General features: G+C 33.8%; 3 protein-coding genes across 3 annotated transcripts; 2 read left to right on the top strand and 1 right to left on the bottom strand.

Moving 5' to 3' along the window:
• Nucleotides 1-5,168: 5,168 nt before the first annotated feature.
• Nucleotides 5,169-6,886, top strand: LOC133185021 (probable serine/threonine-protein kinase smg1). Its single transcript, XM_061320085.1, has 2 exons — nt 5,169-5,490; nt 6,764-6,886. The coding sequence occupies exons 1-2, from the start codon at nt 5,169-5,171 to the stop codon at nt 6,838-6,840; spliced, it is 399 nt and encodes a 132-aa protein (XP_061176069.1). The 3' UTR covers nt 6,841-6,886.
• A 55-nt stretch (nt 6,887-6,941) lies between these two features.
• On the bottom strand, nt 6,942-14,502 carry LOC133185387 (fructose-2,6-bisphosphatase TIGAR-like). The gene is made up of 6 exons (XM_061320556.1): nt 14,393-14,502; nt 12,915-12,952; nt 11,720-11,913; nt 11,240-11,353; nt 8,877-8,953; nt 6,942-7,823 (listed from the first exon to the last, which is right to left on the bottom strand). The coding sequence occupies exons 1-6, from the start codon at nt 14,422-14,424 to the stop codon at nt 7,157-7,159; spliced, it is 1,122 nt and encodes a 373-aa protein (XP_061176540.1). The 5' UTR covers nt 14,425-14,502; the 3' UTR covers nt 6,942-7,156.
• An 860-nt stretch (nt 14,503-15,362) lies between these two features.
• On the top strand, nt 15,363-17,626 carry LOC133185965 (uncharacterized). Its single transcript, XM_061321250.1, has 2 exons — nt 15,363-16,290; nt 16,911-17,626. Exons 1-2 carry the CDS (start codon nt 15,545-15,547, stop codon nt 17,359-17,361), a joined length of 1,197 nt encoding a protein of 398 aa, XP_061177234.1. The 5' UTR covers nt 15,363-15,544; the 3' UTR covers nt 17,362-17,626.
• The last annotated feature ends 1,543 nt before the right edge of the window (nt 17,627-19,169 follow it).

Genomic DNA, 19,169 nt, shown 5'->3' with positions numbered 1-19,169 from the left:
CCTCAATCTAGGAAAGAAATATCATTGAATTTTAAGATACTAGTAAATTAATTTATTTCGAACTTTTTTTTGTGCATGTAAAAAGAAATAAAAGTAAAATGGATACATTCAGTCAGAGTTTTCTAGTTTCCCTTTCAATGTAAATTTACCGTACTTGTTTCGGAACTATGAACAATTTATATGCAAATTAAACTTTGTGTTATAGAGATAAGAATTTAATTCTTTACTTTCTTCACCAAACCATTAATCGTAAAAATCAAAAGCTGCTCTCATAGTTATGAGAAATAATAACTTATTCCTTGTTTGTATAATTTGTTTTTATACAGTATCTGAATTGTCATCTTATAGTTCTACTACATGTTTTGTCCTCATGGAAAAAAAAAGCCTTCGAGTAAATCTTGACAAATCAATTCAATTCCAGTCGAATGGGAAACAAACACATTTCCGTTTTGATAGAAGATGTGAAATGGATTAAAGCGGGGCCTTAAAAAAAGGATATCGATTCCTTTAAACTCTTGTAATAGAAGAATCATTCAAGGTTTGAAAACCTAATCTTCATTAACTTCAGAGAGAATATATTTTGGTTTTATGTTCAGAAAAAAATCCATATTAATTAGGTTCGAAAATAGATTTATTCCCCATTTATCACCTACATCCAACTTTTGAGAGAAAAAAAGAAATGACAACTTTACATACTAGTGATGACTGAATTAGTGGGTGAATATTTCGTAAAAATCCGGAATTTATATTTAATAACATTGTAAATGAATGGCGGAAAATAAAAAAATTAAAAAAAAAAAAAGAAAAGAATTTTGATTGGTTTGAATGATACACGCCATTTAAAAAATTTAAAAAAAAAAAACAACAAAAATTTTCCCTAATCTGTAATTGAAAAGTACAGTTCAGTCCGTTTTTTATGTCTATAATTAGACAGATCCAGCTAATCTATCCACCATTCTATGCTTTGACACGTGATATCAAAAACTGATTACAATGTATAAAAATGATATTAAGTTTTTTCATTCGTTCGTTTAATATCATGTGTCGAAATATAGAACTGGGGATAGACCTGGTCTTTCTAGATATAAACAGAAAAAAGTCGGATAGACCTGTTTTTTCTAATAAAAGATTAGGTAAATTTTGTTACGTGTGAAAATAAACGTGATCGCTGGCATATGTCATTCAAACCAATCAAAATTCTTTTCCAGATTTCAATGTGCTTAATCAGCGAATACTCGGTTTTACCGGTACTTTCTTATATAATAGATTGTTTTGCGTTACATTTTGACAATCTCCTTTTAAAAAAATAATATAACAAATGTAGCTTTGTAGAAAATAATGTAACAAATGTAGCCCTTTCATTCGGTCAATTCATAGATATACCACGTCACAGAAAAGGATATCGACCTCGCACTTCGTGCTCGGTCGATATGCTTTTCGGAGAAGTAGATATAACTATAGAAAGACTTCATGAAAGGGCTATATTTGTATATTATGTATGAAATTAATATAAGAAGATATTGTGCGCTCAATATCATTGACAGACACCAAACTTGAGACACTGGTACATGTACCATTAAAGGTAGATGACCTCTATTGATATCGAGGTCTGAAAGAGATTAAACTCAGTACTGTGATTGCCCCTAACTAGTGCACATTTTTACTATCCTACACTCTAAATTTCAGATCGTTCCTTTTCAATACTGACACGGGGGGGGGGGGGTATGTTTCAACATTCATTGTTTGGAAAAATTTTGCATTGAACACGGAGTGAGAGAAAATGTGTTGTTTAGGACGTGTCTACTGATTGTTTGGAATTTCGGGTTAAAAATTAAGCTAGCAAACAAAGACATTTTCTTATTTAATCTAACTTCTTGATAAATGGAAACGGTATGCATCGATCATACTTGATTTTAATCTGCTAAGGCTTTTACGACTATGAAATTTACATTTCCAACTGTTTTCTCTGTAATAACTATTTGAAAGTTACGTGTGCGATTTCTCGATAATTACAACTGAATGCAAATTTCGCCAAGTGAAAGGTCAAGAGCCTAATATGGATGTCAATGTCCCGCGGCTGTCATTCAAGGTCGTAGCAACCATTGAGGCAAGTGATACAAGATACAAATGCCTCACTAAAATTTTTGGTTTTTATGCCCCCCCGTAATTGAAGTTTCGGGGGCATATAATTTTTGCTCTCTCCGTCCGTCTGTCTGTCCGCAAAAAGTTTAATCTTTTCCATAACTTTTGATTGGTTGGAGTCATGGATTTCATATTCACATGTGTATTCCTTGTGACAAGTCCCTTCTTTGGATACCAACATATTTGACCACTTGGACTTGACCTTGGAGCCACTTTCGCAAAATTTTTACCAAACTTTAACCTTAGCCATAACTTTTGAACGATTGGTGCAAGGTCTTTCATGTAACAAGACCTTTCCTTCGGTACCAACAATTTTTTACTCTATGACCTTGACCTTTGAGTTTGACCTACTTCAAAAAAACTTTAATCTTGCTCATAACTTTTGAACGATTAGTGCTAGGACTTTCATACGTCCAATTTGTATTCCTTGTGACAAGACGTTTTCATGGGCACCATTTATTTTGACCCTTTGACCTCTTGGATTTGACCTTGGAGTTTGACTTACTTTAGAAGAAAACTTTGACCTTATCCATAACTTTTGAATGGTTGGTGCTATGGCATTCATATTTCACAAATGTAGTTCTTGTGAATAGACCTTCCCTTAGGCACCATTTACTTTGATCCTTTGGCCTTAGAGTTTGTCTTGCTCTTGAGAATATCTCATCTTGGCCATATGCTGCCATACACGACCATCAGTGCTTCACAAACACATCTTGTTTCAAAACTAAAAACAAAAGCACTTCTCTGCATAACTTATTTGTGTCACTGTATTTTTAAAATAAATATTAAAAAAAAAAAAATTCTATCATTTCTGCATTAAGATGGGATGAGGCTTGAATTGCGATTTTGTGTCAGTCTTTTTAGAATGTTTATTTCTTGATTGTAAAGGTGGTGGGGGTTACACTGTACTTCAAAACACAAGTTAAAGATCAGAAATGTTTTTGCCTTGCATATCTTTTTTATATCAAAATCATGTTCAGTTTTTGACAATTTTGAATTAGGTTTGGAAAAAAGATAAAAATATATTGCACAGTTGTCATTAACGACAGTTGGAAACGTGAGATAATTTATGCATAACGGGCTTTATGCAAATTATCCACGTTCACAAATGTTGTTAATGCCTGGCATACCCAAACAAACTAGACAGTGATTCCTTAAATATAGTATAAAGCACTGTATACTACCCATTTGATAGGCCTGCGTTTGCACAAACAAATTCTAGCGAGGGGTCGGTCGTAAATAAAAGCATGTCTCACCTACTGTAAGTCGAAAAAAATCGAAAGATTTGTAATTAATAGCAGAGTTCATTAATTGTACTATGATCAAAAGAGAGATATAAATCAGAATTGAAATCGTCATTCACACTTAGCAATTGACACTTGTGTACGTTGAAGCAATAGTTTCCTTCTCATTAAAGATTAAAAGTAGCATTCCTCCAACGTTCAAATGTTAGATTGCATCTCTTAATGGCACATTAGATAGATTGCATCTCCAACGGCAAGTTGTAGTTCTACTTTAAAAGATTAATAAATGGTAATGAAAACACAAAATCACCAAATATAGGAGAAAAAAGATAAAGCTATACAAACAAACAAACAAACAAACAAACAAAAAAACAAAAAAAAACTGTACTACTTTTTGTCTAGGGCCACTTTGTAGCTCATTGAGGATATCCGCTCCTCAGTTAGGAGTAACCTCTTAAAATTATTATTTGATTAGACAAGTCTCAAAATGAAGCTTGAAATTGATTTTTTTGTGTGCAACAATTTGAATCTACAGCCCATAAAAGTTACAAGATGTGTTTGTGAAACACTGATGCTCCCCTTTGACAACTTATAGCAAAGGTTAAACTTTCTCAAAAGCAATCAAATATGTTGGTACCCAAAGTAAGGTCTTGTCCCAAGGAATAAACCTGTGAAATATGAAAGCCCTAACAGCAACCATTGAAAAGATATGGAAAAGGTTAAAGTTTTTCGAAAGAAATTCAAACATCAAGATGAAAATTAATGGTGCCCAAGGAAAGGCCTTCTCACAAGAAATACACATGTGAAATATGAAAGCCCTAGCACCAACCATTCAAAAGATATGTCCAAGGTTAAAGTTTTTCAAAAATAGGTCAAACTCCAAGGTCAACGTCAAAGGGTCAAAGTTGTTGATATCCAAAGTAAGTTCTTGTCACAAGAATTGCATATATGAAGTATGAAATCCCTAGCACCAACAGTTCAAAAGCTATGGCCAAGGTTTTTTCAAAGTTTTTCAAAAGTAGGTCAAACTTCTAGGTCAAGGTCAAATAGTCAAAGTTAATGGTATCCAAAGGAAGGTCTTGTCACAAGGATAACACATGTGAAGTATGAAAGCCCTCACACTAACCATTCAAAAGTTATGGCCAAGGTTAAAATTTTTCAAAAGTACATGTAGGTCAAACTCTAAGGTCAAAATTATTGGTATCCAAAAGAAGGTCCATTACCAAAATACTGATGAGTATCCTCCACTCTTCCACAAGAACAAAGGGGGCTTAAAATTACATTACATCAAGCACACAGTTAATGTGACAAAGCATTGTTATGTAAGGCCATTCCAAGTTTTTTCCCTATGTTTTCCCTCTTCACCAGTTTAACTATGCTTGTGAATTTTGTTGTTAAAGATAATCCTGAGTTTCTTTAAAAGAAATTTCAATTTCCTTATCACATTTTCACTACTTATATTATCACCTTTCCTTCAAGATGACATTCCTTATATAATTTGAAAGTGAACAAAAAATTAAATAGCCTTCACCCAAAGATACTTTTTACCATCTTTACTGACTCGGTAGTTTTGGAAAAAACAAATGACAAAATGAAATATTGAGATAACGAACAGTATTCAAGCTCAAAGTCCATTAAAACAATACAAACCGAGAGTAAAGCAAACACAGACCTCCAAAAAAAGTCAGAAGTGGGATCAGGAGCCATGGAGGAGTGAGCATCCCCTGCTAACCGGTCACACCCGTCATGTGCTCCTTGTCATGATCGGTAAATAACGGAAATATGAAAAGGTTATGGGGAAAAAATAACATTCCAGAAAAACAATATCTAATAGATGAACCCACTTTTATCACAGATTCCATTATGTGTGTAACTGAGGTGCACAGTTTTCAACAGTTACCAGAGAAACAAAACAGCATACTGGTCAGTAGTGAACTCAGTGCACCAACGGAAGTGGACAGCCTCCTGGACTGTCTGTCTCAATGTTCCAGTATAGACTGCAAAGTTATATTTTACAATGGCAGATCTCGTGATTGTTTCCAGTTAAAGCGACATTTTACAAATTTAGACACCTTTGCCTCCAGCAGTGACACAGCAGTGTACAGTAAGTTTGACAGTGACACAACTGTGTACAGTAAGTTTGACAGTGACACAACTGTGTACAGTTATAAGTTTGAGAATGGTATAGAAGTTTCAGATTCATATTTAAAATTATCAACACATCCTGACACTATTTTGTACGAAGCACCTCCTGAACATGGCAAACATTAAATAAGCTTCTCAGATAAGAATCAATGACTTGATTTTCCATAGATATACATGTATAAAGGGGATGAAAATATATGGAGTGCATAAAACAAAAGGCCCATGGGCCACAACGCTCACCTGAGTTACAAAATGACCTTTCTTGATCTTCATCAAAAGATTCTTTTTTGCTATATATATTCTCATGTAAAACTTGATCACCAATTGTAGCCCCACCCAATCCTCTGGGGTCATGATTTGAATAAACTTGAATCTACACTACCTATGGATGATTCCATATAAACATGACTGATTCATGGCTTTGCAGTTCTTGAGAAGATTTTAAAAGATTTTTCCTATATATACCAATTTAAAACTTTGGTCACCTGTAGTGGCCACATCCTACCCCTAGGGGTCCTGATTTGAAAAAATTTGAATCTACACTATGTCAGAAAGCTTTCTTATAAATTTCATCTTCTCTGGCCCAGTGGTTCCTGAGAGGAAGATTTGTAAATGACCCCACCCAATTTTTACTGTTTCTTAATTATGTCTCCTTGGAAGATGGTTTGGCCCTTCATTTGAAAAAACTTGAATTCCCTTTACCCAAGGATACTTTGTGCCAATATTGGTTGAAATTGGTCCTGTCATTCTGGAGAGGAAGATGAAAATGTGAAAAGTTTACGGCAATGAAAACGAACAAATTTCAATCAGAAAAACTCACCTAAGCCTTCGGCTCAGGGGAGCTAAAAAGACAGTCTAAGGCTTCACATGGTCATAGCTGAAGATTGAAGACACTGTTCTTAAAATGTAGTAAAATTTAAGGCATATGTCAATTTAGCAGAGAGATGTTGCCTTATCTATTTCTCTGTGGCCAGAGTTATGAGAGTTGAGATACAACTGGATGAGTATTTAAAATCCAAGTTTCATATCATGTTCTGGGTTGGTACATGTCAAGTCTTATGTTCAATCACAGAATGTATGAATTTTAAATAACTTTGAAAAATAAAAGCATATAACTGTGTTACCCACAACTTCTTCTTGCATAATTCTTATGAAACTTTTGATCAACACATGTGTTGTTTTTCTTGTTATTGACATTTAAATTTACTTTTTTTCTGTACATTTTTATTCAGCTGATCCTACAGTTCCAACCACAACTACCACCACCACCACCACCACCACTACTCCAGCACCACCATCAGATGACTGAAATAAACTTGGATAAATATCTAAGCCAGTAGAGGATGGTTTTTGAGTACAACATAGGTGCTTACAGTCTTTGTCTGACTTCCCTAAAAAGTACCAGCAAACATTTCTCTATTAAGATTTATGGAAAATAAGATTTATAAAAATACTTTCTAAATTTATAACAATTTATATAAAACTCCCACACAAAATTGTTATCAAGCTTGTCTAAAAAGGTCCTATTAATTCATGCTCTTGTTTAAAATATATATTTTGGACCAATTAAACATTAAATATGGGTGAAGGAGGGGAAGAGGGTCAGTTGGGGTTAAGAGTCATTTTCAGTATTTCCCTTCTGCAAACTCAATGCCTAGACCCTGTAAATGTTCTTTGCTATTTGAAAATAAACAAGTGACTCTACGGTCAGAACGATTCTCATTTGGTAAAGACACAAGGAATTTGGAAACGCTGCAGTTATGATAGATTCGCAGTCCATTTCTGTTGCCTGCTGGCATTTTACAATTCAGTTTTTCAATAAAAAACTTGACTAGTTCTTTGATGAGGCCCCCATGGCTGACTACAAGAACATCTGCAACAGTGGGCCATTCCTCCATACTTTCAGCGTCACTGATAAAATCTTTTAAAGGTCTCCCTTTCTGAAGAAATGTTGCAGTAAAACCATTATGTTTCTTGTCACACTGAGATTTTGTTGAAAGATGATCCTTCGATTTTTCAAACTTTTTTGATTTTCCAGAACTTTCAGAATTAGTATCATCTTGAAAAACAATAAATTCTTTGTCATTTTCTTCATGTGTGCTAGAGTTACCTGCACTTGTAACTAGATTTATATTGTCCATTGTAACTGTGTTTGGCAGAATAATTTCTCCAATATCCATCACTCTACCTTGAATTGTCTTAGGAGAGGCAGTTTTTATAGACTTGGCTGATTTTTTATTCCCTACTGCTTGACTAGAATATAATGATTCACTCTCAGAATGACTTCGTTTTCTGAAATGTAATATAAAGAATCATTTTTACTACTGTAGATCACCAAATTTTTGTGACACCTTATTTTCGCAAAATAGGTATTTGGCAAGACAAAATTTTCACAAATTCTGGTTATTGCAGACCTGCCTACCCTTTTCATTGCGAGGGTGTAATTTCAATACTCATTTTGGCGGAATTTCAGAGGTAAAGGTGTAATCTTTTATGTTTCCCTAGTTTGATGTTTTGCAATGATATTATTATGTCTAAATAAACCTGTAATTGTACATCATTGAACAAAGTAAGCATGAATGTTCCGTTTTCAAATCGTTTGTTCACAAAAAGTCCATGTGTTGTTTAACTGGTATCCTAAATGCAGTTATATCAAACTTATTTAACTTACATGCCTAATGAACTTTTGGAAAATTTATAGAAAATCACATATTCATTTGTATGTTAATACAAATTGTACATTATTGCGCTATTTTGTTTTTGATTTACTTACATTTACTTGTTTCTATCTTGTTCTAAGCAATGTAAGAATAAACGGAATTGAAAATTAAACTGACTTATTGCACATTTCATTCAAAAGTGTTTTTTCCCTTAATTTTGGCATGCTACCCGTTTAAAAGGCATAACTACAAGGTATATTACATATGTTGTTTGTATATTAAATAATCATATCCTGAAGAATCGAAACCCTCTATTAATTAGTATTAATTATCTTCTCGTTTTTATTTAGGAAAGCCTTTACTTTAACTCCAAAGTTAGCAATTCATTAAGTTGTCTAGTAAAAATATTTAAAAGCGTAAAATTAAATTTCATGGCGTAACAGCGTAATTTCTTGGTAAAAAGCGGAAGAATTACGCCAAAAGCGGAAGGGTAGGCAGGTCTGTTATTGGTTTATATAATCTATACATGTACTAATAAAAATATACATAAGAATGAAATTTTTGTGAACAGACCTCTCGGCAAATTACATGAAAATAAAAAGTGATTAACAGTCATTACAGCTACTCTACATCATTACAGTTACACTTAAGACTTTTTTTGTATATAATTCCATTGTTTACTTACTCATTTTTTGTATTTGACTTTTCATTTACTAGTTTTTTGCAAAGATCATTGAAAAATGAGATGGCTCTGTCATGCACCTGAAAAATAAAATATACCAATTTCAGAAAAAAAAACCTCATTTTTATTTAATACTCTGCTGCAGCATGAAGCAAACAATTAAGACATATTAACCAGGTACATAGGATAGAGAATATTGGTGATGAATGTTAACTCGGTCTTCAAAGTACAGTTATAAACTTTATTATCTTAATGATTTCTTGAATAACATGGATATATCAAAGTGAATTGGAAATTTTACCACCTTTTTTTATGTATTTTAACCTCGATCAATATATCCAATCCTTGGATATCTAGAAGTTTTTTCTCAAACTCATCAAGTCCGAGATAACAAATTTTGACTGAATATTGCGTACTTAATGCGCAACACTGTACAGATGTTACAGATGGGAGCTAAGTCTGTACTTAGCTAATATTGAGACGAAAGAGAAGTACCTTGGTACCCTAGGGAAGGTCTTATCACAATGAATACACATGTGAAATATGAACCTCAACCCTTCAAAAGTTATGGCCAAGGAAAAAGTTTTTGTAAAGTTGCTCCAAGGTCAAGAGGTCAATAATATTTGTACCCAAGGAAAGGTCTTGTCACAAGGAAAGAACAGGTGAAGTATGAAAGCCCTAGCACCAACCATTCAAAAGTTATGGCCAAGGTTGAAGTGTGGTAAAATTTTTGCAATAGGAGGTCAAACGTCAAGGTCAAGGGGTCAAATATGTTGATACCTAAAGAAAGGCCTTGTTAAAAGGAATACACATGTGAAATTTGAAAGCCATATCTCCAACCAATCAAAAGTTATGGCCAAGGTAAAAGTTTTGTGGACAAACAGATAGACAGCTAGACAGATGGACAGGGCAAAAACTATATGCCCCTAAATCTTTGATTACAGGGGCATAAAGGAGAGGACTTATATAGGCAGTGCCTGCTGTCCAATCCAGTTATGTTTAATCATAATAAAATATTGTTTAAATAAATAAAAAAAATGACTCATATTATCACTCCAACACACAACATATCATCAAAAATCAAATTTGGATCCACACAAAAAACAGATGTTTGCAAGTGGGTTTCTTTAGTGGGTGTAAAATTTGGTGTTTTGTTTGCTCAAAGGCATGCCAATAATTTTGGTGGAGCCATTTTTGGCAGACACAGAGTTCCATGACATTGCAAAAGAGAGGAAATTCATCTTTCAGTTGGTTTCAGTATGTTTAATACTATGAAGCAAAAATTTACATGGGGATAAATTTTGTTAAATTTTCATCTTAAAAGGTTTCATGAGCATTTAATTTCGTTGTTTTGAGAATAAACCTATTCAACATATAGTCAAATAAAAATTTCGTGAGTTATTTAATTTCGTTGATAACTGTTAGCAACAAAATTAATGAAATTTAATCCCAACAAATATTTCTGCTTTTACAGTAAACATTTGAATACCAATTTTTTCAAGAGTTTGAGTAAAAAACAATAACACAGAAAGATAAAACGGTTAACAACAAACTGATCAAAGTTATTTCAGTTACTTTTCTTGTATTCAGTATTTATAAGCAAGGGTGCAAATTTAGCGATTAAAATTTTAGCGGCCTACTACAAAACTGCAAAGTTAAGCCAAAATTAGCACCCCGCTAAAAATTCTTGCTATACGGAATTCTGTTTTCATGTAGGATAGACGGTGAGATTATAGGCTTATATTCTTTATGTACTTTTCTGTATAATCTCAAAATTCAGAATTGTTGATAAAAAGCACTGCGAAAAAAAAGCAATCTGCTAGTCATTTGGGAAATTTTACCTTAATTTTTTGTGGGGGGAAAAGCCAATTTCCACTTGGGACAGGGTCCTTTACCAAATCTGCAGGCAACAGATATTACGCCCTGAGTGTCATAAACTATAGGAGGTTTACATACTTTATACAGGGCAATCTCCCCTCCTCATTTTATTTGTGCTCCTCTCTCCCTTGTTGTCAGCGACAAATTCAAAACAGGACAATAATTGTGTCTGGTCAAATTAAAACCAGGATAAAATTCAAAGTTTATATATACCGATAAGATAGGTATATGTATTTGAGAACGTTCCAGACAATAGACTACTGTACGTGTACATAAATTGGCGTTTTCAAAATTTACTGGTTAATCCCTGGTTACGGAGTTGTTGGCGAAATCATGAATTAGCGTTATACATGTCCGTGCTGTATATTGTATCTATAAATGATTTCTTAGCAGTATTCATGAATTAGCGCATTGTTGTCTGCGCCAAAGCTGCTAAAATATGAAGTCCGCTTTTTAAAGTACACATACAGTATTTGTAAAACAATCACCTGTTGAAGAGTTTCACCTCCGGGAGGGTTGAAGTCTGTCCACGAATGAGGAGATATTCTATTGGCAGCCTCCATTAACTCCTCAGAAGGCCTCCCTTCATATTCTCCAAATCTCTGTTAAAAAATATTAACAGAAAATGAGCCTGCATCATAAAATCCTCAAATGAATGCACTCTTAAATTGAGTTACTTCCCTTGTGGAGTCAACCAAAGGATAAACAGAGAAAAGACCTTCCTTCATGTAGTTTTTTCACTAAGTAATCAATTTAAAACATAGAAATGACAAAGGTACAGACCATAAAGGCAAAAGGCACCGTAAATTTCCCAAAGACAAAAGTGAGATAAATCAGTTTTTCTTTGCAAAATGGAATCAAAGGGTAATACATTTAACTACCAAATATTAATAGTGAAGAATTTGTTCATGAAAAAAAAATACACACACAAATATTAATGTTTTGAAGAAATCAAAAAGTAAAATAACCCTCTCTCTGAGCCTTTTGTCCAAACTGAGCTGACAGTTACTGGCTGCATTACTCTTTATAATGGCTTCCGCAGTCTCTTGAGCCCTCGACAAATCACTGGAAAAAATGTGACTGTACTGTTCATTCTGAAGTCTCTCTGCCACACGATGAGCTTGTTCATGTCCAATACCTGACAACGGAATGTCAGTCTGACCTACGCAGAATAGAAACATACACAAGTAAAAATTATGAAAGTATATATATCATTAATTTACGGTGTTCCACACATTTAAAATCATGATATCAGAGTAAAATCACTATCCTTACTTCTTCTTGCTGATTTATATAAATTGATGAATGGAGAGAATTAAAGCATTCACTTTTCTCTGAACAAGAATATTAATCCATAAGCTACATGTAATCACCAACAGATTTATCTCATCACAACATCCATGTACTATTGGATAAAGTAAAAATGATTATAGTGTTAAAAGATAAGTTTGATGGAGATTTAAATACTACACTGTATATTCAATTTTGAATTGTTCTTAAGAGGTGTTCTGTAGATTTCATCTAAATTGTTATTTTACTGTGCTCCATGCTATGAACTGGTATGCATCAACACATTGAATTATCACTTCATTTTTGAATATCTTTCAACAGTGAACAGAATGATATTGGTCCTAGGAGTTAAATACATTAGAATGATCCTACAGAATTTCAACTAGAAAACATGGATACCTCCATCTTAATTACTATAAAATATTACATCTATACTGTGAATGATATATATTTTTATTTATAATTACTTTAAATGCACATAAATTAGCACACTCAAATTTAGTGCAATCTTCCTCTTCAACTGAATAGTGCAATCATAAATATTAGAACAACTGAGTCTTGAAAAGGACAAGTATAAGTTTAAATCATGTATTAGCATGTACATAAATTAGTGGACATGAAGCAGTGCAAAACATGTACATGTAGGTTCTAAAATATGATTATCACTAAAATACCTGCAAGTATGCTTACACTACAGTATTTAAGATGGTGATTAGGCTAGAAACATAAATGTAGCATACCTGCTTTATAAAGGTACCTTAACACATTGGACTCTAAATTAAATCCTATTCTTACTTTTAGACAATTGCTGACATTTCTAACTTTTTATTGCAATATATAAATCACAAGTAACTTTTATTAAAATACAAGTACCTTGAATTACTCTTTCTCTGTTGTATGATGTTTCTCCACTGGCAAAAAAAAAAAAAAAACTTCAATTAACAGCTGTTCAACAGCTTGGGACTAATTCCCCAAAGGGGACATAAATTTACAGGAAAAAAATATAATTTTTTTTGAGCAATAAATACTATAGATCTGCATGCATAAGAACAGCTAAAAAAAAAAAAAAACTTTTGGTGAACATGTTTTTTCCCCTTCTGTTTAAGAGATGATCCCTCAAAAAGATCCAAAACTTTTTTGAGTTCAAATCCATAAACTTAAGTGTTTAATGGTTTGGGACATATGGATATTGGTATGGATAGCTTATAGTCAGTAGAGTTCCTGACTAGTAATTCAGGGGTCCAGGGTTCAATTCCCAGGCTAGCCATACTTTTTTTTTCCTTTACCGTTACAGTTGTAATAGATACTGTTAGCTTATTTACCAAAAGTTGTTGCTTATGCGGATTTACAACATTCAAGGTCAAACAAAATTTCTTAATTTTTTGCACTGTAAATTGATATTCAATTTCTCATATTATATCTCAAGCGGGTTATATTATCCCATTTGAGCGACTGGTCCCAATGTATACAGTAACCCTATCGGGTACGTTCGCCCTATCTACCTGTTTGCATGAGTCCGTTCATGCAGGGTCTGTTCGCCATAATTCTTGTTTGCCCTATATCTCGTTCGCCCTAATATATATACAGTATATAGCAAATATTAAACATCTATTATCAATTTAATTCAATATTTTACGACTTGTTTTTTTTTTAAATGTTGATAAAGTAAATTTTTTTTAAATTTAATCTTAATTTAATAATTCAAATTTGATATTAATGCATTTTACATGCTTAATTGATTTAATTATACTTAATAACGTCACTGTAATTTGGAGGTTCATATCCATGTTTTTTATTTTACAATCTGCGTTATGTTTTGAAAACAATTAAAGGACTGAGACGTTAATAGGCTCATTATGGAGCTGAGCAGCGGATGAGCAAGGATTTGATAATAAGCCTTTTCACGATAATTTCACAAGTAAATAAATAAGAAATAAAAATATAATTTATTGAAAAAAAATCCGTTGGTCCATTATTCAACTTTCTGCAGTATAAAAAGGGCAAACGGACCCTGTGCGAACAAGTTTTAGGGCGATCGGACTCTGGGCGAACGGCGTCAAGGGCGAACAAATATTTTAGGGCGAACGTACTTACAACCCACAGTAACAATGTAAGCATATACCAAGTAATTATCATGGTGAAATAAATACTTGGCATTTCCCAAATTGCTTACACTACATATAAAAAATATACTGTATAATTTTTAAAAGATTAGGCAAATTTAAAACTTTGTAAAAATTTATTGAAATATCTGTGATCTATGTTTCGTAACACTGTCATGTACAAATGCCATGAGTTGATTTAAATACTCTTAAAAGTGTTTTAAGGAAGAAAAAACGACCCAAACTTACTGCCTAACTATTGTAAATGAGAAGTAAACCATTTGTATCGTAAAAACGCTGCTTCAACTTATCCACTATCCAGTGTTTAGGCAGTGTATAAAAAGATTCAAAACTTTGAATCACTCGATCTGGAATGTTTGTTTTCATGACACCAGATTCTGAACGTCGAACCCGACGTAAAATCGTCGATAAACTATAAACTAAACGTAGGAAACTGCATTAATAAAAAAAATGTGATGTGCAAAATCTTTTAAAACGTCTTTATTGAATAATTTAATGTTTCTAAGAGTTTAATTCAATATAGAGCAACACTTAATACACATTTTACAATTAATTGTCAGACATTATTTGAATTAGAAGAAATTATTGAGGAACTCTTTACAGGTTTAGGAATTGTGCGCTCCCTATGCTAATTCAATGGCGGATTCGGGGGCTTGAGCATGTTGAAGGTTGCCCCCCACCCAACACACACACTCATTTTTTTTCTTTTCTTTTTTTTTTTTTTACATCTACGTCATTTTAACAACATATTGCTTAATGAGAACACACACAATACACAGGTAATCAACAATAAATATACATCTTATAAAAGAATATACAAAAAAAAAAAAAAAATTAACTTGATTAACGATTACAAATTCGTATAATGAATTGTGGTAAATTTTATATGGGCAGTAGAAATATAATGGGCCTTGTCAAATAAATAAATTACCTCTATTCATTTTGAAATGCTGGAAAGTGCACATTTTGGGGGCATTTTTACAAAAAGAAAAAAAAATCGAACCCACAACAATTGGAGGGGGACATTTACCTCCCAACCCTCCTCCTTCGGGACTCATATCCCGACATGAACTTCTGGATGCGCCACAGAATACCGGGGTATCAAATCGCGCGATCCCCGTTGAATGCATCAAGTGTTGTGAAACGGATTCTTAGGCAACCGGTCACGTGCAATACGAAAAAAAAGTTAAACACGTCAAAGTGATCGACTTTGATACATTCGGCAGATATCGAATTTTTTGTTTGCATGGAAAACTTACTAGTTATATGAATGGCCGCTGTTCAAATCTATCTGGGAGTGTACTAAACAGATGTTTGACGTCATATGCGCTAAATACCTTTGAACATTTCAAAAGATAACTGCGGCATTGTGACGTCATAATGACTATGTTTTATGACCTTTTAACCCTCCATGCAAGGCAGCCTGGTGGTGTTGGAGACTTTGGAGATACAGATATGCCGACATCAAGCCAAGCAATGATTCTAAAAAACACTCACTTGGACGAAAAACTCTCAATTTATCGTAAATTATCCGTCAGTGATCGTGCGTGTCCAGTAAGCAGTGTAGATCTTAATGACTTATTCAACGAGTCCTGTCGTGCTGTCGGCGAGAAGTTTCTAAAATGCTACCTCTCAGGTTCAAAAGAAAGAGTACGCGAAAAATTGGAGAAAGTATTGAAAGAAAAAGGACTAAAACCTCACTTTCAGTATAATCCTGCGTCTGGAAATTTCACCTGGAAATTTGATTTTGCTGAGCAAGATGACACTGTTCAAACAGCCAGACCAAAGACCAGTGTCCCAAAAACACACTCTCCTAGGGAAGACCAAGAAACAGACACAAGGAGCAAGTCTGCCACCGTCACGAAATCCTATGCTGAGGGGCATAGGAGATTGGGAATATACACAGAACTGCCGGAAAATATCCAGTCTCTAGGGTTCCGAAGACCAAGTAAAAAGTCTATTAGAAAACAGGTCAAGTCAGCACCTCTTGTCTCAGAGCAGTGTAAAATACATTTCCTTCAAGAGCCAGAAATAACATATTCTGACCCCGATATACAAGTTGTCATTACAAATAAAGAGAGAGGTGTTACAACAGAACCAGCAACAAAGAGCAGCGAATTAGAAAGGTTTGTAGGTTAACAAAATGCAAAGTTATTGAAATCTTGACATAAAGACTACCTTTGGATGATGATCAATACTAGTAGTATTTCCCACATTGCTAAAGTCACTTTTGCTAAACCATAAATGTATATACGGTTTTACATCGTACATTTACCAATGAAATAAATAAATAGCGTTGGATACCCAAAAGTATCTTTATTCCATAAGTTAAAATCAAACTGTGCTTGTTCAAAAACTTTTTTTACTAGAGGAGCACGGCTTTCTTGTACATGTTCCAGATAGTTGCGTAAGAAGGGAAAATATGACAACCATAAAAAATGAACCAAATGAATGTTTAATCAATATTCATTGCGAGACATAGTTGTCCAGAATGCGGGAAATGGGGGCTTTAATTACCACCAAGAGAAGAGACTAATATGGAGGATTTTTTTCCCCTGTAGATATACTCTCATTTTAATTTTTTTCAGTTATGTATCAAGTTAGTTACTTTTATGCTGTAATTATTATTGAAATATGATCTTGTTTCATTGTTATAGCAACTTTCTTTATCTAAATACTACGAAAGAACTCAACGCATTAAATATATTTAAGCATAAGCGTTTTGAGAGATATTCTGATTTTGCAGAGGTGAGGACGAAGCACCTGCGCAATACGAAGACCTCTGTCTTCCGGCAGTGTATCTTAGAAAAAAGCCCGCAGAAAAACAACCCCTTACTGTGTGTTTCAGTCTCAAAGACAATGAAAACATAACACACAAAGAGCTGAAGAACCACATAGAGGCTGAAATGGGGGTCAAGGTCATGCGTCTGCAGTACGAACCACTGTCTGTGAGGTCAGGGGATCCCAGTGTTAATGGCCGCTGGTTAGCAACTATGAGGAACTTGTTCGAAGTTGACACACTTTTGCGAAAAGGTTTCTACATGAATGGTAACCACATGATTGTCAAAAGATGGGACGATATTTCTGAGAAAGAATATAGGAATTACAGATACATGCAAGATATCAATAACGAAAGGGAGAGATTAAATTTACCCTCATCCAAATCCTCAAGAAAATTCTTAAAAGGAAGTAGATGATGAAAAAAGATAGCGACAGTTTCATTGTGAGTTACATTATAATTGTTCCTGAGTGTTTCTAATGCTTATTTGTAGTGTATTTTATTGTGAACAAAGAACACCGGCTTATCAAATTGGTTTGTTGCTAATGTATACTACTAGTACATATATAGTAGACCCCCATTTCTTTCCATTCCGGTTATGTCTATGGCGTGCTATTCTTTGCAGTACTTTACAATATTTGAGATGCTGAATAGAGTATGAATAAAATTAATCCATTACTGGTTATTTAGTTCTATTATAGATACACTGAATGAAAAGTATGTGTAACTTTCGGAACACATCTGTAGCATAATTTTACGTGATGTGATATGTATATATATTGTTAATTCCATGAAAGACCTTGTTTTTATTTTATTGTTTTTCCATTTCATGTATTATTTTACCCCATTTTCTACGCAATTCTTCGAATTCTATCGAATCGATCTTAATCAAAGGGACATCAATGATAAATATTCTTATATCAGAGATATTTTCTATTAGATCACTTCCAGATTGGTCGCCGATAATCTAACTATAACCTTTTCTTGAGTAGAGAAGTCTCGGAACTATTAACTTTACAAATGTAAGGGTATATATATATATATATATATATATATATATATATATATATATATATATATATATATATATATATATATATATATATATATATATATATATATATATATATATATATATATAATAAAATTAAATTGCTTTGGGACGCCAGAGGCGCAAAACGTCGAAGATAGGCATGGTCCGGAAATTTCGAACGAAAGTTTAGATTATGAAATGTTATTAGACGTGGAAAATGGGTTTACTGGGTTTATCAGAGCCATAAAAAAGATTTTTGAATACGAATGGGTCAAGTCTCCATTCATCATTAACGTTTAAATGACGGAAAAGTAAATGTAAAATCTATTTCATGTTTCAAAAAATGGAGTCTGAACCCATGTTGTATGAAAATAGAACATTTCTGACAAAGACAATGACTTTATTCTCTTACATGTACAAACATACGTTGTAGAGAAGAGGCAGGAAAAGATACAAACACATAAAAAGAGAATATAATACATGTATGATAAATATAAGATTATGATTAAACTGGCTTAAAGTTATCAAATTCCCGGAGCTTCCAGGGACCCCCTCGGAGGCCCCATCATGGTTTGCCCTGGACCCCCATTATTAAAATACCGTACGCGTGGAATCATAACTCTTTACTATGAAGTGCAAAGAGGAATCTTAAGCATGTTGTGCACCTTGATGATACGAAAATTTATGCGGAGTTCACAGGGAAATTAATTTTTAGCTCACCTCTACGATGAGCTTATGCTATACCCCTGGCGTTGGCGTTAGCGTCAGAGTCCCGGTTAAAGTTTTAGGAACAAGTCCATTCCCAAGTAACTATAAGCCCTACCTGGGCCAAATTTGCATGGATGATGCATCTAGGGATGGACACTACGGCACTTGCCTCGGATGCTGGATCTGACCTAAATTTCCCAGATGAGTGACCAGGTTAAAGTTTTTGGAGCAGATCCATTCCCAAGGAATTATAACCCTACCAGCTGGACCAAACTTGCATGGATGATGCATCTAGGGATGGATGCTACCACACTTGCTTCGGATGCTGGATCTGACCTAGATTTTCCAGATGAGTGACCAGGGTAAAGTTTTTGGAGCAGGTACCTAAATTTAAGCCCTACCTGGACCAAAATTGCATGGCTGATGCATCTAGGGATGGACACTACTACACTTGCTTCGGATGCTGGATCTAACCTAGATTTTCC

The sequence above is a fragment of the Saccostrea echinata genome, unplaced genomic scaffold (genome assembly GCF_033153115.1).
Source record: "Saccostrea echinata isolate AGI-Se365-2 ecotype Australia unplaced genomic scaffold, CSIRO_AGI_Sech_v1 ptg000012l, whole genome shotgun sequence".
NCBI lineage: Eukaryota > Metazoa > Mollusca > Bivalvia > Ostreida > Ostreidae > Saccostrea > Saccostrea echinata.
The sequence above is the reverse complement of the archived record's forward strand: the minus strand, read 5'-3'. Positions and strand labels throughout refer to the sequence as shown.